Source organism: Adiantum capillus-veneris, chromosome 8 (genome assembly GCF_014529385.1).
Source record: "Adiantum capillus-veneris isolate H3 chromosome 8, ASM1452938v2, whole genome shotgun sequence".
Lineage (NCBI taxonomy): Eukaryota > Viridiplantae > Streptophyta > Polypodiopsida > Polypodiales > Pteridaceae > Adiantum > Adiantum capillus-veneris.
Window position 1 is genome coordinate 52,753,203 of NC_140938.1, and position 14,343 is coordinate 52,767,545.

A 14,343-nucleotide genomic window follows, 5' to 3' on the forward strand; every position below is an offset into this window, starting at 1 on the left:
ATCCCAGGAAGATGCAAATGCGTGGTGTGGGCGTGTAGCTCTCGGAGAGGCTACCGCGACGGTGTGGTCGCTTCATGAATCCGGTGAGGGAGATGCGCGTAGCGAAGAGGATAAGATCACACTCTCTCTCACTCTCTCTCAGACTCGTACGACACACGATTAATCATTCAAATGTTATTTATATATATATATATTTTAATGGTTCTAAGGTGACCTTTATACATTAGTCACCTTAGCTCAAAATGTACATGGGATTTTAATTGAGTTCTACTCATCACAATTACAAAGTGGAAACGTATCTGGGTCCCGGCCGACTAATTAATCTTTACATAATCCAAACAAGTGGATCAAATTGATAAGACATCTTTGACATAAAAATGGGAATTTGATAGGCTTTACAAGGTGGGCTCATTACAAAAGTTGGACAAGCTGGGCTCCAACACTCCCCCCCTCCTAGTTCATGTCTACCACGACATGATTGGCTTTGTCTTCAATGTCTTTGTCAGTCTTCCTGGTTTATTTGATGTAGAAACGCATCGTATCGCATAGATTTGCTCGCCATTAATGGGCCAAAATTTTTTGACTTGTACATGAAGAAGCCGATGTAAAATGCTTCTTCGAATGTTTGGAGATGGTAGTTGGGCAAAAACATGAGCCGTCTGAAGTATGCGTACGAAAATGGCTCTGTAGGTGGCCCACTTAAATCATATGATAGCTCCGATATATTTCTTTCCGTATTCATGAACTCTGAAGTCCAGCTCTCTAAAAACGCTGTGAGACAGGCCAAAAACGTCCGAGCTATTTTACAAAGCATTTTGCAGGACAGGTCGGGAGAGCCTCCGAATTCTGCAATGGCGCCCTGAAGGGTTTTCACCATGTAAGAACCGGATATTCTCTCTCCTTCGGCCGGTCCTAGCAAAACTGGATAATTCAGCCATGTGGGATTTCTGCTTTGTAAGGCTTTATGTTGGCTGTAAGTATAAGTTCTGGGTATTGGGCAAAAAGTTCTATCATCTCTGAGCTCAGGTGGTGCATTGACCAAGTGGATCAAGTTGTTAGGATGATCCAAAAGCCACTGACGCCTCCACTTTGGCTGGCTATCTACTATTCTGCTTTGCTGTTCCCGAACCTGTAATTCTCCTTCAAATAGTGGCACTTATTCTTCCTTTGCTAGCTGCCGTTGATGTGTCAGTGTTTCATATTTCAGCAGAGCATAGGGTAACATCGAGCATTCCACTCTTCCCGTAGCTCTGTTGTTGTCTTGCCTGATCTGGAGAGTCCTTGTAGTATCTCCTTCTCTAGTTTCATGGCCTTGTACCACATCATCTCTGATTGCTTTTCCATTTCTTCGGCCAGCTTCTACTCTTCAAGTTTTGTGATTGAATCTTCGTCTTCTTCTTGGTTAGTGGAGCCAACTTGATCATTCTGTGTATCTGTGGCCCCCTGGTCCTCTGATCCTTCTTCATATTCATCATCTCCTCCATATATTTCTGATAGGCGAGCCAAATCCGTGGCCGCTTGCACTATGTGCACCCGCACCTACCCTTGGGGTTGTCTTGTAGTTTGGAGACTTGCAATTTGTGCAGTCATTGTTTGATTATTGATTTTGAGTGTTTGAAATTCCATCTCCTTTTGGGTTGCATCCTCTTCTAACTCTTTTACTCTGTTGTGCAAATTTTCATTTTCTTCCTTGATGGACTTGGAAACGAGGCTTTCTATTTCACTGTCATGAGCTGGTCCTTGTTGTTGTTCACTTTGTAAGTCCAAGATTTGCCTTTGCAATTGATCCTCAGCTCTAAGCGCACTTTCGGCTATCATTAATCTCTGTTTTCTTTCCAATTCGAGCTCTCTCTTCAGTGCCGCCACTTCTTCTTGCGGTTGGACCACCGGTGTTGCTGGTAGCAACGTTTTTTGTTTCTTTGCTCTTTCTATCTCCCCTGCCTGTATGTCTATTACTGCTCTCTAATCCTTCACTTCAATTTGTAAGTCATCGATTACGACTTGCAAATTTTTGACTGTCTCCAGGGCATCTTGCTTTTCTGCCATCAACCTCTGGATTTGTTCATCTCTGTCATTGACATCTTCAAGAAACACATTGATTGTATCTTCACAAATGGCATTGAAACTTTCTAACTCCTGTAAATTTTCCTTGAGGAGGTTTACTCTGCTTTTGAAACCCAAGATCTCAGCATCTTTAATGCTAATTAGTTTAAGGTTGTCATCTCTTTGCTCCTGCAACTTCAGAACCTCTTGATAGGTTGTTTCCAATTTCCTTTTGTTTGCCCTGTTCTGATCGGCTAACAACCGACTGTGCAGTCTCGTTTGGTTTAGTAGAGTCTCCATTGACTGTAAATCTAGGTTTATAGTAGCTTCCAACTCAATTTCTTGAGAGGAGGAAGATTTTTCTCTTGTCAGATCTACCTCTATGTGCTTGCCTTTATCAATGTTTGATATTGTTCCAGTGTTTAGATGGCCATCTGTCCTTTCTTCTTCTTCTCCATTGGGTGGTGTAGGAACTCTCATCACGATGTGAGCTCTATGAATGCGGAGGAGAGTCAACAGGTGGAGTTGTATGCCTTTCACTTGTCTCTGGCCTTGGAGATAGAGGTGATGTTTCCTCATCTCGTGTAGTTGGCCTCAATTGATCTCTCAAGGTTTGGAGATCCTCCTCTTCAAGTGGCAGTTCTGGCTCATCCGTAGCATTCCTCTCTTGGATGTACCTCTCAAACCAGTCCAACTCAAAAGCTGGATTGTGTTTATTCTTTGTTCTGAATGTGTAAGTGCTACTAGAGGGTCTCCAAGTGGCAGCTACATCGCCTCGTAGAGATCTTTCTAGTACAAAGCCTTCTAGCATTCTTTCCATCTTTGCTACCTTCTGCAATCTGATGTTGTTCTCCATTTCCGCTTTCCGCTTCTTTAATCTCAAGTCTTCTTCTTCAGCTTTTCTTTCTTATTCCATCTTATCCTGTGTACTTCTGGTGACTCTTTCCAGCCTGCGTCCTCCAATGGTGTTAGTAGAGGCCGATACTCGCCTTTGTGGTCTGTCTTCAATATTCTCTCTTAACATCAGCCAGTCGTTCTGTTGAGGAGCACCCGGTAGCTGATCTGCCGCTCCTTTAGCACGGTATATCATTCTAGTGAGTACTTCTCCTACAATGTAATTTAGCTTGTCATGTTGTAGCTTTGTGACTTCCTCAAATAGATATGATGCATGATCTATATAGAAATCAAGTGTCATTCCCATAGCCCAGGTCATTGTTGTTGAGATGACCCCGTGTGGTGTAGTGTATCTAGGCGGTCTCTTGTTGTAGCTCAACAAACATTGACTGTATACCTGTGTCAGTTCTCTTACTTCCGGGTTTGCTATGAGTTTAAAAGAAGGCAGTTTGAATCTTTGCAGGTAGACTATTAGATTCTTCCTTCTTTCTCTCATGTTGGCTCCCTGATCAGACAATTTTAACGCTTGTTTGATGATTTCCTTGGTGATCTGAATCTCCATCATCTCATTATCCATGCTTGCAACCCTGCAGTTTCCGTCTTCTTGGATAGTCTCAATTAGTTGTTGTACCCTCTTGAAATCTATCCCCACTGGTGGTAGGGAAACAAAGTTCCATAAGCCAACTTTCTTCAGCCATGACCTTTGCGGTGATCTTTTCAGGTAGTTTTCTGCCTCCTTGGGGATCATTACTGTATCCACTAAATTTCCTTTGTCATCCACATAGGAACCTTGGTAGATTTGGAAAGCTGCTGCCTGTTGCACTTCTGCAGGTATCCATGTGGCTACTGGCTTTAATGAATTGGGTAGAAGTGTATAGGGTATTGCACCCTCTGTTGCCAGGTTCTTGCCTTTTCTTTTTCCCGGAGAAGCGTCCATGGATCCTGTATTCACAAGTAACGGTTAATGTACAAACATAGTACTTCTTTTCTAAATTGATTATCACTTAAGCATGTATCCAGGTGAGCCTTCTTAATCCCAAGATGAGTTAAGGACATAACGAATATGAGGTCAAGAAAGTCCTAGATTCTCGAGTTTCGCGTGGCAGGTTACAGTACTTGGTGCATTGGAAAGGCTATGATGTTAATGAACGAACCTGGGAACCAGGACACAATCTTCAGCATGCATCTCTCAAAGTCCAAGAGTTCCATCAACAGCATCCATGGAAGCCCCAGTCAAGGAACACCACTGCTCCTCGTGGAACTCGTCGCTAGAGGAGGGGGTAATGTCATGGATGCTTGAGAGTCAGTCGCTGCCTACATCATCACCTGTGTCATCGCCTACATCATCGCTAGAAGGTTCTAGAAGAATCTAGAAGATTCTAGAAGGTTCTAAACGTATCAAGGACATTCTAGAAGTTTCTAGAAGCTTGGATAAGATTCCGAAAGAATCTAGAAGTTTCTGGAAAGCTCTAAAAAGTTGAAGAAGGATCCAAAAGGTTCTAGAAGATTCTAACCTCCTCAAGAAGAACCTAGAAAGTCCTAACCTCCTCAAGCACTAGTATAAATAGGGGTCTTGGGCCACAAGCCCCTCACTCTTGCCAACACCAATTGTGAGCCTCCTATGAGGAAATCCCTCTTCTAGTTCTTATGTTCAAGTCTTGTCCTTGCAATCAAGCCTTGTCTTGTACTCAAGTCATGTAATCCAAGTCTTGTATCTAGCTCTCTTAATAAAGTATTAAGTCTTGTAATCAATATTAAGCTTATCATCAAGTCCAAGTTCTTGTACATTGTGAGCGCTTCCTCTTGCTCTCTTCTAGCTCTATACGCACTCATAGCAATACCATAGTTTTTCATACGTCAACCATGCGTCTCACTTGGGTTGGTATGGAAGCTCGATATAAGCCCGATTCAAACCCCCCAAAGATTCCATGCGTGGAATACCATACGGCACTAAAAAATTAGTGTGTGTGTGTGTATATATATATATTTATATATATCATAACAAATAGCAATTAAATTTAAAACACTAGACTCTAAAGAGCAACCCAAAGCCACATAATGCATTAAAACATCATAGAAAATGTAGAATCTAGCTAAATCAAGGAGTCCAAAGTCGAGAAACAGATGAAGATCTCTGATCAATAGATACATCAATGATCATACTAGAGGCTAGAGCAAAGCAGGAGATGGCAAAATATGGAGCCTCCAAAACCAACAAGACTGTATACTGAGTACTCCAAATGACAAAACATAAATAGAGCCTAGAGGGTGGAGTCTAGCCGCTCGATGCAAAATAGTGAATCCAAAACATAAGTAGAGCTAAGAGGAGTTAAGACCGAGGCTAGAGCAAAATGCGATGAGCTCTAATTTTCCCATTGGGTTTAATTCCTAAACCCCTCCAACTTATGAAGTCTTGTCGAGGGGCCTAAAAGACTTTAATTGAGCCTAACCACTTCTCTACTAGTCAAATTTCAATGCTGATCAACCCAACCATCTCGTGGCTACCTTGCCTTGACTCTTGCGGGTGAAACTCTTGGCCAACGGCCATTTTCACACAGGCTATGCCATGTCCGGGCATTTGTGATTTCAAAAAGAGGGTCCCAAAGATTGAATAAAAATCAAGGGAAGGAAACCAACAAATAAAAGTTAGTGTTTGTCATAGTCTCGTGACACAAAACTATACAGCAAACATCCGGGATGCTTTTACGCAAGAGATTTTGAGTGCCAACTTTTAGGGCACATGCTTTTCAAACTCCATGCTTTTCAAGGGCGCCTTGCTTTTGGAGAGCCCATGTAACCTTTATAAGTGTGCCCTCAAGCAACTCTTAGACACGGAAAAGCGAAGAAAGCTAGCAGTGAGTCAAACCCGCGACAGTTGTATCTTTGTGAACAGCAATAAAAAAAGAAATATTGATAGGGATGCAGCCAGTGCATCTAGCAGCAGAACTCCGTAGCTTCGTGTCAACTCCTCTCTCTCTCTCTCTCTCTCTCTCTCTCTCTCTCTCTCTCTCTCTCTCTCTCTCTCTCTCTCTTCAAGTTCAGTTTGTTGCAATTTCTGTTCGTGTCTTGCTATTGATTTCTTGCTTGGGTGTTTAAGCCTGTTACACTGGTATCACATGTGAGGATTAGTGGTGTTAATCCTATAATTAAAACTTAAAACTTCATACTTGTGATCAAACTGAGACTCAAGAGACTAAATGTGTGTTTGATTGATTGAATAAATGCTTTAAAACTAAGTACAATAGGCTCCTTATATAGGAGACGAAGAGACACAAATGAAAAGACATGTCTCATGGTGAAGAGACATGACTTTAGACCTAAAGATATCCTTTCGACGAAAAGCTGCAACCATTGGACAAAGAGTCGCAACCGTATAGCGAAGCGGTGTGACCAATCGTCGAAAGAGTGGCTTTTGGCGAAGAGGCATGTCTCTTGAGCGAAAGGTCATGACCATCCAAGCACAGAGTCCTCCTTGGCATGGCACTTTGCATATTTGCAACTAGAAGTAGATGTAATACTATAACATAGTCACAATCGTGACATTTCCTCCCATTTAAAATGAGAGCCTCGATTAAAGGAATGACTTCTAATGTTGATAGAACTCTGGAAAAGCATTGAATCTTCGAAAATCTTCAATCTTTGAGTTATCTGAAACCTTTGTTTTGAACCTTTGCTTCTTGCAAAACCTTTTTGCTTTGATTACTAAATCCCATGCCATTGCATTGTTCAAATACTTTTGAGAAGAATCTGGCTTAATCAGGTTGACTGCAACAAGAGATTAATCTTCAAAAGATTTCTGGTTTAGGATCTTCCAATAACTGTAAAATATTTGGTGAAGAGGAAATATTCTCAAGGCACTCTTCAGATGGGGTAACTTCAACTTTACGAATCACTGGAGAGGAATTTGGATTGAGACTGCAATCATCTTCCAATAATGAATCCCAAAAGTCTTCAAAATCGTCTTTAGAAACTGCCACTTCATGACTTGCAATTTGCATATCATCATCCAGCAAACAATCAAAGAAAGCATAATCATCTTCTGACCCAGAATCTGCAACTATGTGTCTATCTTTGTGTGGGAATGAAGTATCACTTGGAAAAACTTCTTCCTCGAAATCATCTTTGTCTCCATCAATTGATTCAGAAGAAGTTAATGAATTCAAAAATTAATCAATAATTATTTTTGCATCTACATCGGAGATTATATTCGTTTCATAATCCACTATATCATGTTGTTTGACTAGTACACGTGAGGCTTGAATCACTCGTTCCACATGATATAGCCCGTGTAAAATCAGTTCATGCCCATCTTTGAGCAAATTAATAGTATGTCCTCGGAAGCTAATTGCAGGATCATACTGGAATAACCAATGTTCACCAAGAATCATGTAATAGTAAGATAAAAGCATGACTTCGAAATCCAGTGTATCTGCATAGTTTTGAATATCGAACTGCAACTGCTGAACTATCTGAGTGCTAACGAAATTATTAGAGCATCCATTGTCCACCAAATTGTTGATGGAGCGACCATTGAGAGTTCCAAGAAGGCTCAGAACTTGCTTTGAGAGAGGCTCCAAAAGTGAAGAACCACATTGAGCATGCTTCATAAGAATAGTCGTATCCTCTGAGACACGAATTGTGTTGATCACAAATTTTTCTTTGTCTTTAGTAAAAGCTGGTTGCTCGAAATTCGATTATGTTTCCGTGTTGGAATTTCTTTTCAGATTAGACGGATTTGGTCTCTTTGAACATTGATACCATCTATGGTCACCACAACAAATTGTACATAATCCATCCTTTTTTGAAGTCAAGAAACATTTGACGAAGAGCCTTGCTGAGAATTGGCATGCCGATCTTGAGAAAAATCACGCCCTTTACCACGATCAAGTGGAGGGACATTTGAAGAAGATATGCTTTGAGATTGTCGATCTTGAGAATAGAACCTTGAAGTTGCACAAGGCTCTGTTGCTTGCTGTCTGAACTGAGATTGTTACTTTTGACTTTGGCTATAGCTTTCTCCAGTCGTCAAAGGAGTGTGGCTTTTGGCGAAGAGGCATGTCTCTTGAGCGAAAGCTCGTGACCATCCAAGCATACGGGTCTTCCTTGGCATGGCCCTTTGCGTATCTGCAACTAGGAGTAGATGTAATCTGTAACATAGTCACAATCATGACATCAGAGCTCATACAATTCTTCTTCTACGGAGGATCCAATCCTTTTTCTGCAACCCACATGGGTTCCAGCAGTGAATCCGACAAAGACAACACCCCTCCGACTACGCATGTGGACTCTATGGGAAAATGAAGAAAACTCCAATTCTAAAGAGGAAAGGGAGGGAATCAGCAGAGATTTCAACAGCAGCAAGCCTCCTTCCAAGGAATCAAGAGAAGGCACTCGCAAGTTTCCGACGAGGGATCTCGACAAAACGGACCTGCAACCTCAGCTGCAAGTTGACACTTGTGCCAAACGAATGATCAAAGACTCCAAGCACCGGAAAGAAGTAAAGTATCTCAATAATCACCTGCTTGACGAGGTTCTCTCAAGTCGGCGATGAAGACCAAAGCAAAGTCGGGTGCAGAAAAGCACACACTGTACTCGCAAGACGAGTTTGACGAAGCTCTTGAATAGAAGAGTAGTCATATGATAAAAGCTAAAAAGCAATCTCAAAAGAAAAGCACGCCACCAAACTATCCCAATTATCTGGGCCGGAAATCAACTTTCGAGACTACCTAGTGAATCCAAGAAGCTTGTTCGTTTTGAGGCTGACCCAATTCTTCTTCATCTTCAAAGAGTTCCAATGATCCCTCTTTCTCTAGTTCTAGTGAGGATGAGAAAAGGTGGAAGAAGCGGAGAAACACCAAGAAAAGCAAGAAGAGCAATCCAAGAAAAAGTCTAGGAAGCATAGAAAGCACTCTAGCGGTTCAAAGGAGGAAACCTCGTCCCCTTCTAGCAATTCAAATAGTGATAGCCACCCTTTTGGTACCATTTATGGTAAGAAGCAGAATCACCTATTGAGAGAAACTTAGTACGATAACTTTGATGAGAAGAAAAAGAAGACCAAAGAGTTCAAGGATGGAGTCAAGCAGTAAAGTTTGACACTTTTTCAAGCTTCAAAGATTCCCATCGAGTTCTTGCTTACATATAGTAGTTTGACACCGCTTTCTCTAGGGGTAACTTTTATGAAGCCTCCAAAGTACAAAAGGCCGCATCTTTTCTAAAGGGCAATGCTCAAACATGGTGGTTGACCCTGCTTCTGAACAAGAAAGCTCCGAAAAATTAAAATTAAAGAAACTACTCACTTTGGCTTGATTGACCAAGGAATGAAAAGATGCACATAGAATTGAAAATTTCCTAGATTGAACTTATTTACATGTGCTCTTTCATGTGTGTATTGTTAAAGAGTATATGTTGAAAAGATGAAATGTCAACAACCTTTTGACTGATGATTGATCTAAAATTTAGTGCATCTAGACATTTGCTAGAGATCATTGAGATCTAGATGTGCTGGCTAAATGAGTCACACATGTGATTCTAGTGCATCAAGAGCTCCAGCAAGATAAGATGACTCGATATTGATCTTAGTGCATCACGAGTTCCGAAAGGATGAGATGGCTAGATAGTGATCTACATGCACGAAGAGTTCTGAACTAGATGAGATGACTAGATTGATTGTTTGCACCTCAATGTTCAATGTGAACTAAGTGTTTGATTTGTAGAATACATGCTTCATGTTTGTACTTTCTTATCAGGATAGTCAGTGGCATGCCTGCTTGAAATGTGAAAGAATGTGAATCTGATAGTGACGAGATTTAATAGATCAAGACATCCATGAGCAGATCAGCGTTGTCTGGATGTAATTGCTAAATAAGTTACATTGATCATGATTTGTATGTGAGATCTCAACGGAGCTAATGGTGTGAATGTGATGTGATTGTTCAATGGCCAATGCCTTTCTGCAAGTGCTAGATATGTGCGATCTGATGCATGAGAGCGTATAGTCAGTGTGTACTAAGCATGTTTTTATCCTCTGTCTATTTTGCAAGCGTAATCGAGGGTGATTACTCTCCTTTCAAGGAGGGAGAGTCACAAGTTGATATTGCGGCATGGCCATACCATCCTGCACTCGACCCACAAGGATTAAAAGCCCTAAAAATCTAGAAAACCCTATTTTTGCAAATCTGCTCATGTGGGAGGCTAGCCTGAAATTTACGCTGACAATGCTGACGTGACAGTTACATGGCAACTGGTAACGTAAAACGCGTTGGTTAAATGCTGACGTGGCAAAACTCTATGGCCAACACCTAGGATGCTTTTGCACAAGAGATTTTGAGAGGCAATTTTTAGGGCACATGCTTTTCAAACCCAATGCTTTTGAACGGACGCCTTGTTTTTGGAGAGGCCACTCTTTGACACAGACGAGAGAGCTAGCAAAGAGTCGGACCCGCGAGAGTTGTACCTTTGAGAATAGCAATAAAGAAGAAATACCAAAGGGGCGCCAAACTTTGGGGCCATTGCATGTGAAAGTGGAACTCCGCAGTCTACTCTTCTCTTGTTTCTCTCTCACACTTTTCAAATTCAATTTGGATTGCTTTGACAGCTATTCCAGAGTTAGGACTCGCTCACTAACCAAACTTCAGACTCCAGATGTCTAGACGACGAGTTCAGACTCAAAGGACCAAATGACATATACAAACTTCGACTAACACACTTCAAACAACATAACAGATTTCAAGTAATAGATGAGGAACTGGAAATAATAGATTCAGATGATAGACAAATGGATTGAACGACTGGATGTGTTTTCATATTCAAATAGTAATTTGAAGTACAAAAGTTTAAAGAACCATGCTCCAGAATGATTAATTTGGACAATACAATGATACGAGGGTTAGCACTTCATGCTACTAAGCTCTATAAGATGCTTAGCGTTTAGAGTTCCAAGAACAACAATCCAAGGGATACAAGAGTTACAATCCCCAAAATGGGATAAGTGGGTCCTTTTTATAGGTGTTCGCACTAAAGTCTGAATGCTCACACAGTCACACACCATCGGGTAACTAACGGTAACTCCGCCAGGTAACTCATGCAGGTAAACCCCCGTGCAAGGCATCTCTAGAAGCCGGTTCCCACCTTTTACACAGTTCCTGTTCGTGTGTTGCTATTGATTTCTTGCTTGGGTGTCCAAGCCTGTTATAGTGGTATCAGACCTCCTACAATTCTTCTTCTATGGAGGATTCGACCCTCTTTCTATAGCACACATGGGTTCTAGCATGAATCCTAGAGAGACGACACACATTGTTGCCAACTACAAGTCTTTAGTCAATGATACAAAGAACTAAACAGAAAATAAACAACAACAAGCTCTCACAAGTGGACCAAAAGATTGATCAACGTTCTCAATAAATAGCCATTGAAAAATGATCTAAACAAGAAAAAGGAATATTTTACATTACGCAGAGCTTTGATAAATGTTTCTCGTCGTGGGCTTTGTACTTTTCCACGTTTTGCAATCTGCACAAGAGGCATTGCTTAGCGAAAGAAAGAAGATCAAATCCTTTCTGCAAGGAAACCATATTAATATATATCAAAACATTGAAAGAGGGGTGCATTTGAGCACATAACGACACAAAGAAATGCACAATCATTATTTCATTTAAATTTCACTCTTTTCACCTGTGAAAAAAAGAAGGGGAGGGGGGGAGGGGGGTAGAAGAAGAAGAGGAGAGTTTGAGGGAGAGAGAGAGAGAGAGAGACCTCATCTAAAGATATAAACCCGAAAGGAAGCTTGGGATGACTTTCTTCCATCATTATATTCAATAACTCCCACAACTTTTCCTGTTTCTTTTTCCTCCTGCCTCCACTCAAGTGAATTGCACTTTCTTGATCATTCAGATCAGATATCCAACCCCATTCGTTAGCAAGACCAATCATATCTTGGATATCTTCAGTATTGTGAAGGGGCCCTGTCCAAAGAGGGCCTGACATCTTCAATGAATCAGACACCTACAGCAACCAATAGTGCCAATATACTTAGAGACATCATTGATGGCAATAACAAAACATCTTCGAGTATCCACACCTGCCTTGTCAGAGCATGGACAGCAAGTTGATCCGAGTTTTTCCCACTCTACAATTCTAGAGTCTCCACATTTGTTACAATAGTATATGAAGCCGTAGTGCCTGTGTTTCCATCCAATAGATATAGTCAGCTAGAAAGATATCGCGTTCTATGGTATATTACAGACAACTAGTGAGCCGTAAATGCACAAGCTGAAAAGTCACAATGGCCTACATAAAGGATGAGAAAGTGTGTGTGTGTGACCCACTACTCAATATCCCTCTTTATAGAAAGAGGAAAACAAATGTAAAATATATATCACAGTGGGATACATATAAAAATGACAATGCAGATAAATGCCTCTCTTATGAAATATAGGATAGGAAGGAAAAAAGTTTAACATCAATAACTTGCCATGTGGCACTAATCGACAAGCTTATCCAACGGTCCACGATTGCTCCCAAGAGTTCAATGCTTTACTGAGGCCTTACGTAGGCCAGAAATTAATCACAAACTGCTTACATGATCTTTTGTGGCTTGCCTGCAGTCGCACGAAGTAGAACGCGAAACACTGGTCCATGAGGAGCATACACCGAGAATATGGGTGTTACACTCATATTGCGAACAGCCGCCTCCTTGACAACTGCTCCCATAAGCATCCTTAAACCCAACTCATTTGCATAAGGCATGGGCCTCATAAAAGTTCCATATTGGGCCAATGAACTGAAAGAACCCATTTTTGTCAGATAACCTGAAGAAACCAATTTTAAATTATTGCAGCACTAGTCAAGATAGCATACATACACTGAAGAATTGATGTTCTCTTACTTATATGGTCTGTGTCCTCCAGAAGAAAAGCCATCTGTAGATGTCACAAAAAGAAGGCCACCAAAGCGAAGAGCAGAAAGGGCTGGCCCCAAAAAGAAAGAATCACTCCCAAATGAGTCGATATCAATGAAGTCATAGAAATCCAAATTCAGATTGCATTTTGAGAGCAGCCTTGCAGCTTCTTCATGGCATACTTGCCATCTTATGTTAATAGAAGACTCGTCCATTTCCGTTTCATGCTCTGCATGCCGCGAAACACCTGCATGAAAAATTAAACCGAAATCACCACCAAAAGAAAGTGTATGACAACTTTGGCACCAAGAAATCAAAGGAAGTCATGCTTACCATAAGAATAGAAATTCACAGAATTTTGAAGAGGCAAAGATGTCCCGACTGAGGTGCTGGGTTGAAGACTATTTGATCCAAGCTCAAAGCCCTCTTTACGACCAGAAGAAATCTCCAATGCATTTGATCCATGGCATTCAGAGCTTACATCATCAACGGATGGCTGCCCTACCCCTTGAATCATTCCATTAGCGCCATCAAAAATATCTTTCCTGCTATATCCTGAGGTATTACTGCCATTCCCTGCATTGCCAAAATTTCCCATGTTAATCTGCTTTTGAGAATCTCCTGACGTAGAATCTTTAATCAAGGGCTCTGCAGGGGGTGAGTGGAGACCTTGGAGAGGCATATAGCGGCTAAAATTCTCGACAATGGTGCTGTGTAAGTTGGGGTTGCAGTCATTTACAAGAACAAAATCCGCATCTGATTGTTTGAGGTAGCGAAGCGCCCTGACACCACACCCCGCCATGGCATCCAGCACGCGAAGCCGCCCTTGTGATCTCTTATAAAGGGCAGCCGCAAGCACAGCCAGGTCACGCCCAAGAGAGCTTTGAGCTCTGAAGAAAGAGGGTCCTGTAGAGAAAGTTACTCCACGCTCAGAGATCAAGCTGGATGACAATGACGATGAGGAGGAGAAGGTGGTGGATGTAGCCAGAGGGTTTTCTGCAGAACAATCTTCGTGAAGCTCTTGCTCAGTCGCAGGAACCGCTTCGACCCTCATGTGACCCAGCCTGAGCGTCGCTGCTGGGGCAATCTGCGCAAAGCTCCTTTGCGAAATTTGCGAAAGCTTTATCGTCCGTTGTTTTAGCGAAGGTGGAGCTGAGAGTAGCAGAGCCATGTCCACTGCGCAGCAAACCCAATTCTTTACTCGGTAAGCGTAAGTAAGATCTTTAAATGGATTCCCCTTGGCATTAGTTTTTGCTGCCGCATGCGTTCATATGCAAATGATTGTTGCAAATTTATGAACTATTCAACAATAGAAAGTGACTATAGAAGATGAACTATGAAAACAAGTTTTCTTTTTTTTTAATAAATCTTAAGTTGAGAAACACTATATACTCGTAGAACATACTTGCAACATCGGATCAATGAGAAAGATTCTGATAGCCATCAAACTTTGTAGGGTGAAAGATATGGTGCATTATCCACCTCTACAGAGTTTCATGGCCATCTCAAAC

The 14,343-nt window shown here is 41.5% G+C and overlaps 1 protein-coding gene across 6 annotated transcripts in view; it reads right to left on the reverse strand.

Annotated features, from left to right (window-relative positions):
- LOC147452142 (N2,N2-dimethylguanosine tRNA methyltransferase) overlaps nucleotides 1–14,072 on the reverse strand; it is a 40,131-nt gene extending 26,059 nt beyond the window's left edge. For 2 of the 6 annotated variants that reach the window (XM_086517939.1, XM_086517938.1), the window contains exons 1-6: nucleotides 13,166–14,071; nucleotides 12,821–13,079; nucleotides 12,515–12,715; nucleotides 12,018–12,114; nucleotides 11,689–11,937; nucleotides 11,383–11,445 (exon numbers count right to left, since the gene is read on the reverse strand). In XM_086517939.1, coding sequence (XP_086374065.1) covers nucleotides 11,383–11,445; nucleotides 11,689–11,937; nucleotides 12,018–12,114; nucleotides 12,515–12,715; nucleotides 12,821–13,079; nucleotides 13,166–14,003 — 1,707 coding nt within the window. In that variant the 5' untranslated portion in view covers nucleotides 14,004–14,071. Of the gene's footprint in view, nucleotides 1–11,381; nucleotides 11,446–11,688; nucleotides 11,938–12,017; nucleotides 12,115–12,514; nucleotides 12,716–12,820; nucleotides 13,080–13,165 lie in introns of all 6 variants that reach the window. The other 4 variants (XM_086517942.1, XM_086517941.1, XM_086517937.1 and 1 more) reach the window with 4 other exon arrangements.
- Between the last annotated feature and the right edge of the window lie 271 nt (nucleotides 14,073–14,343).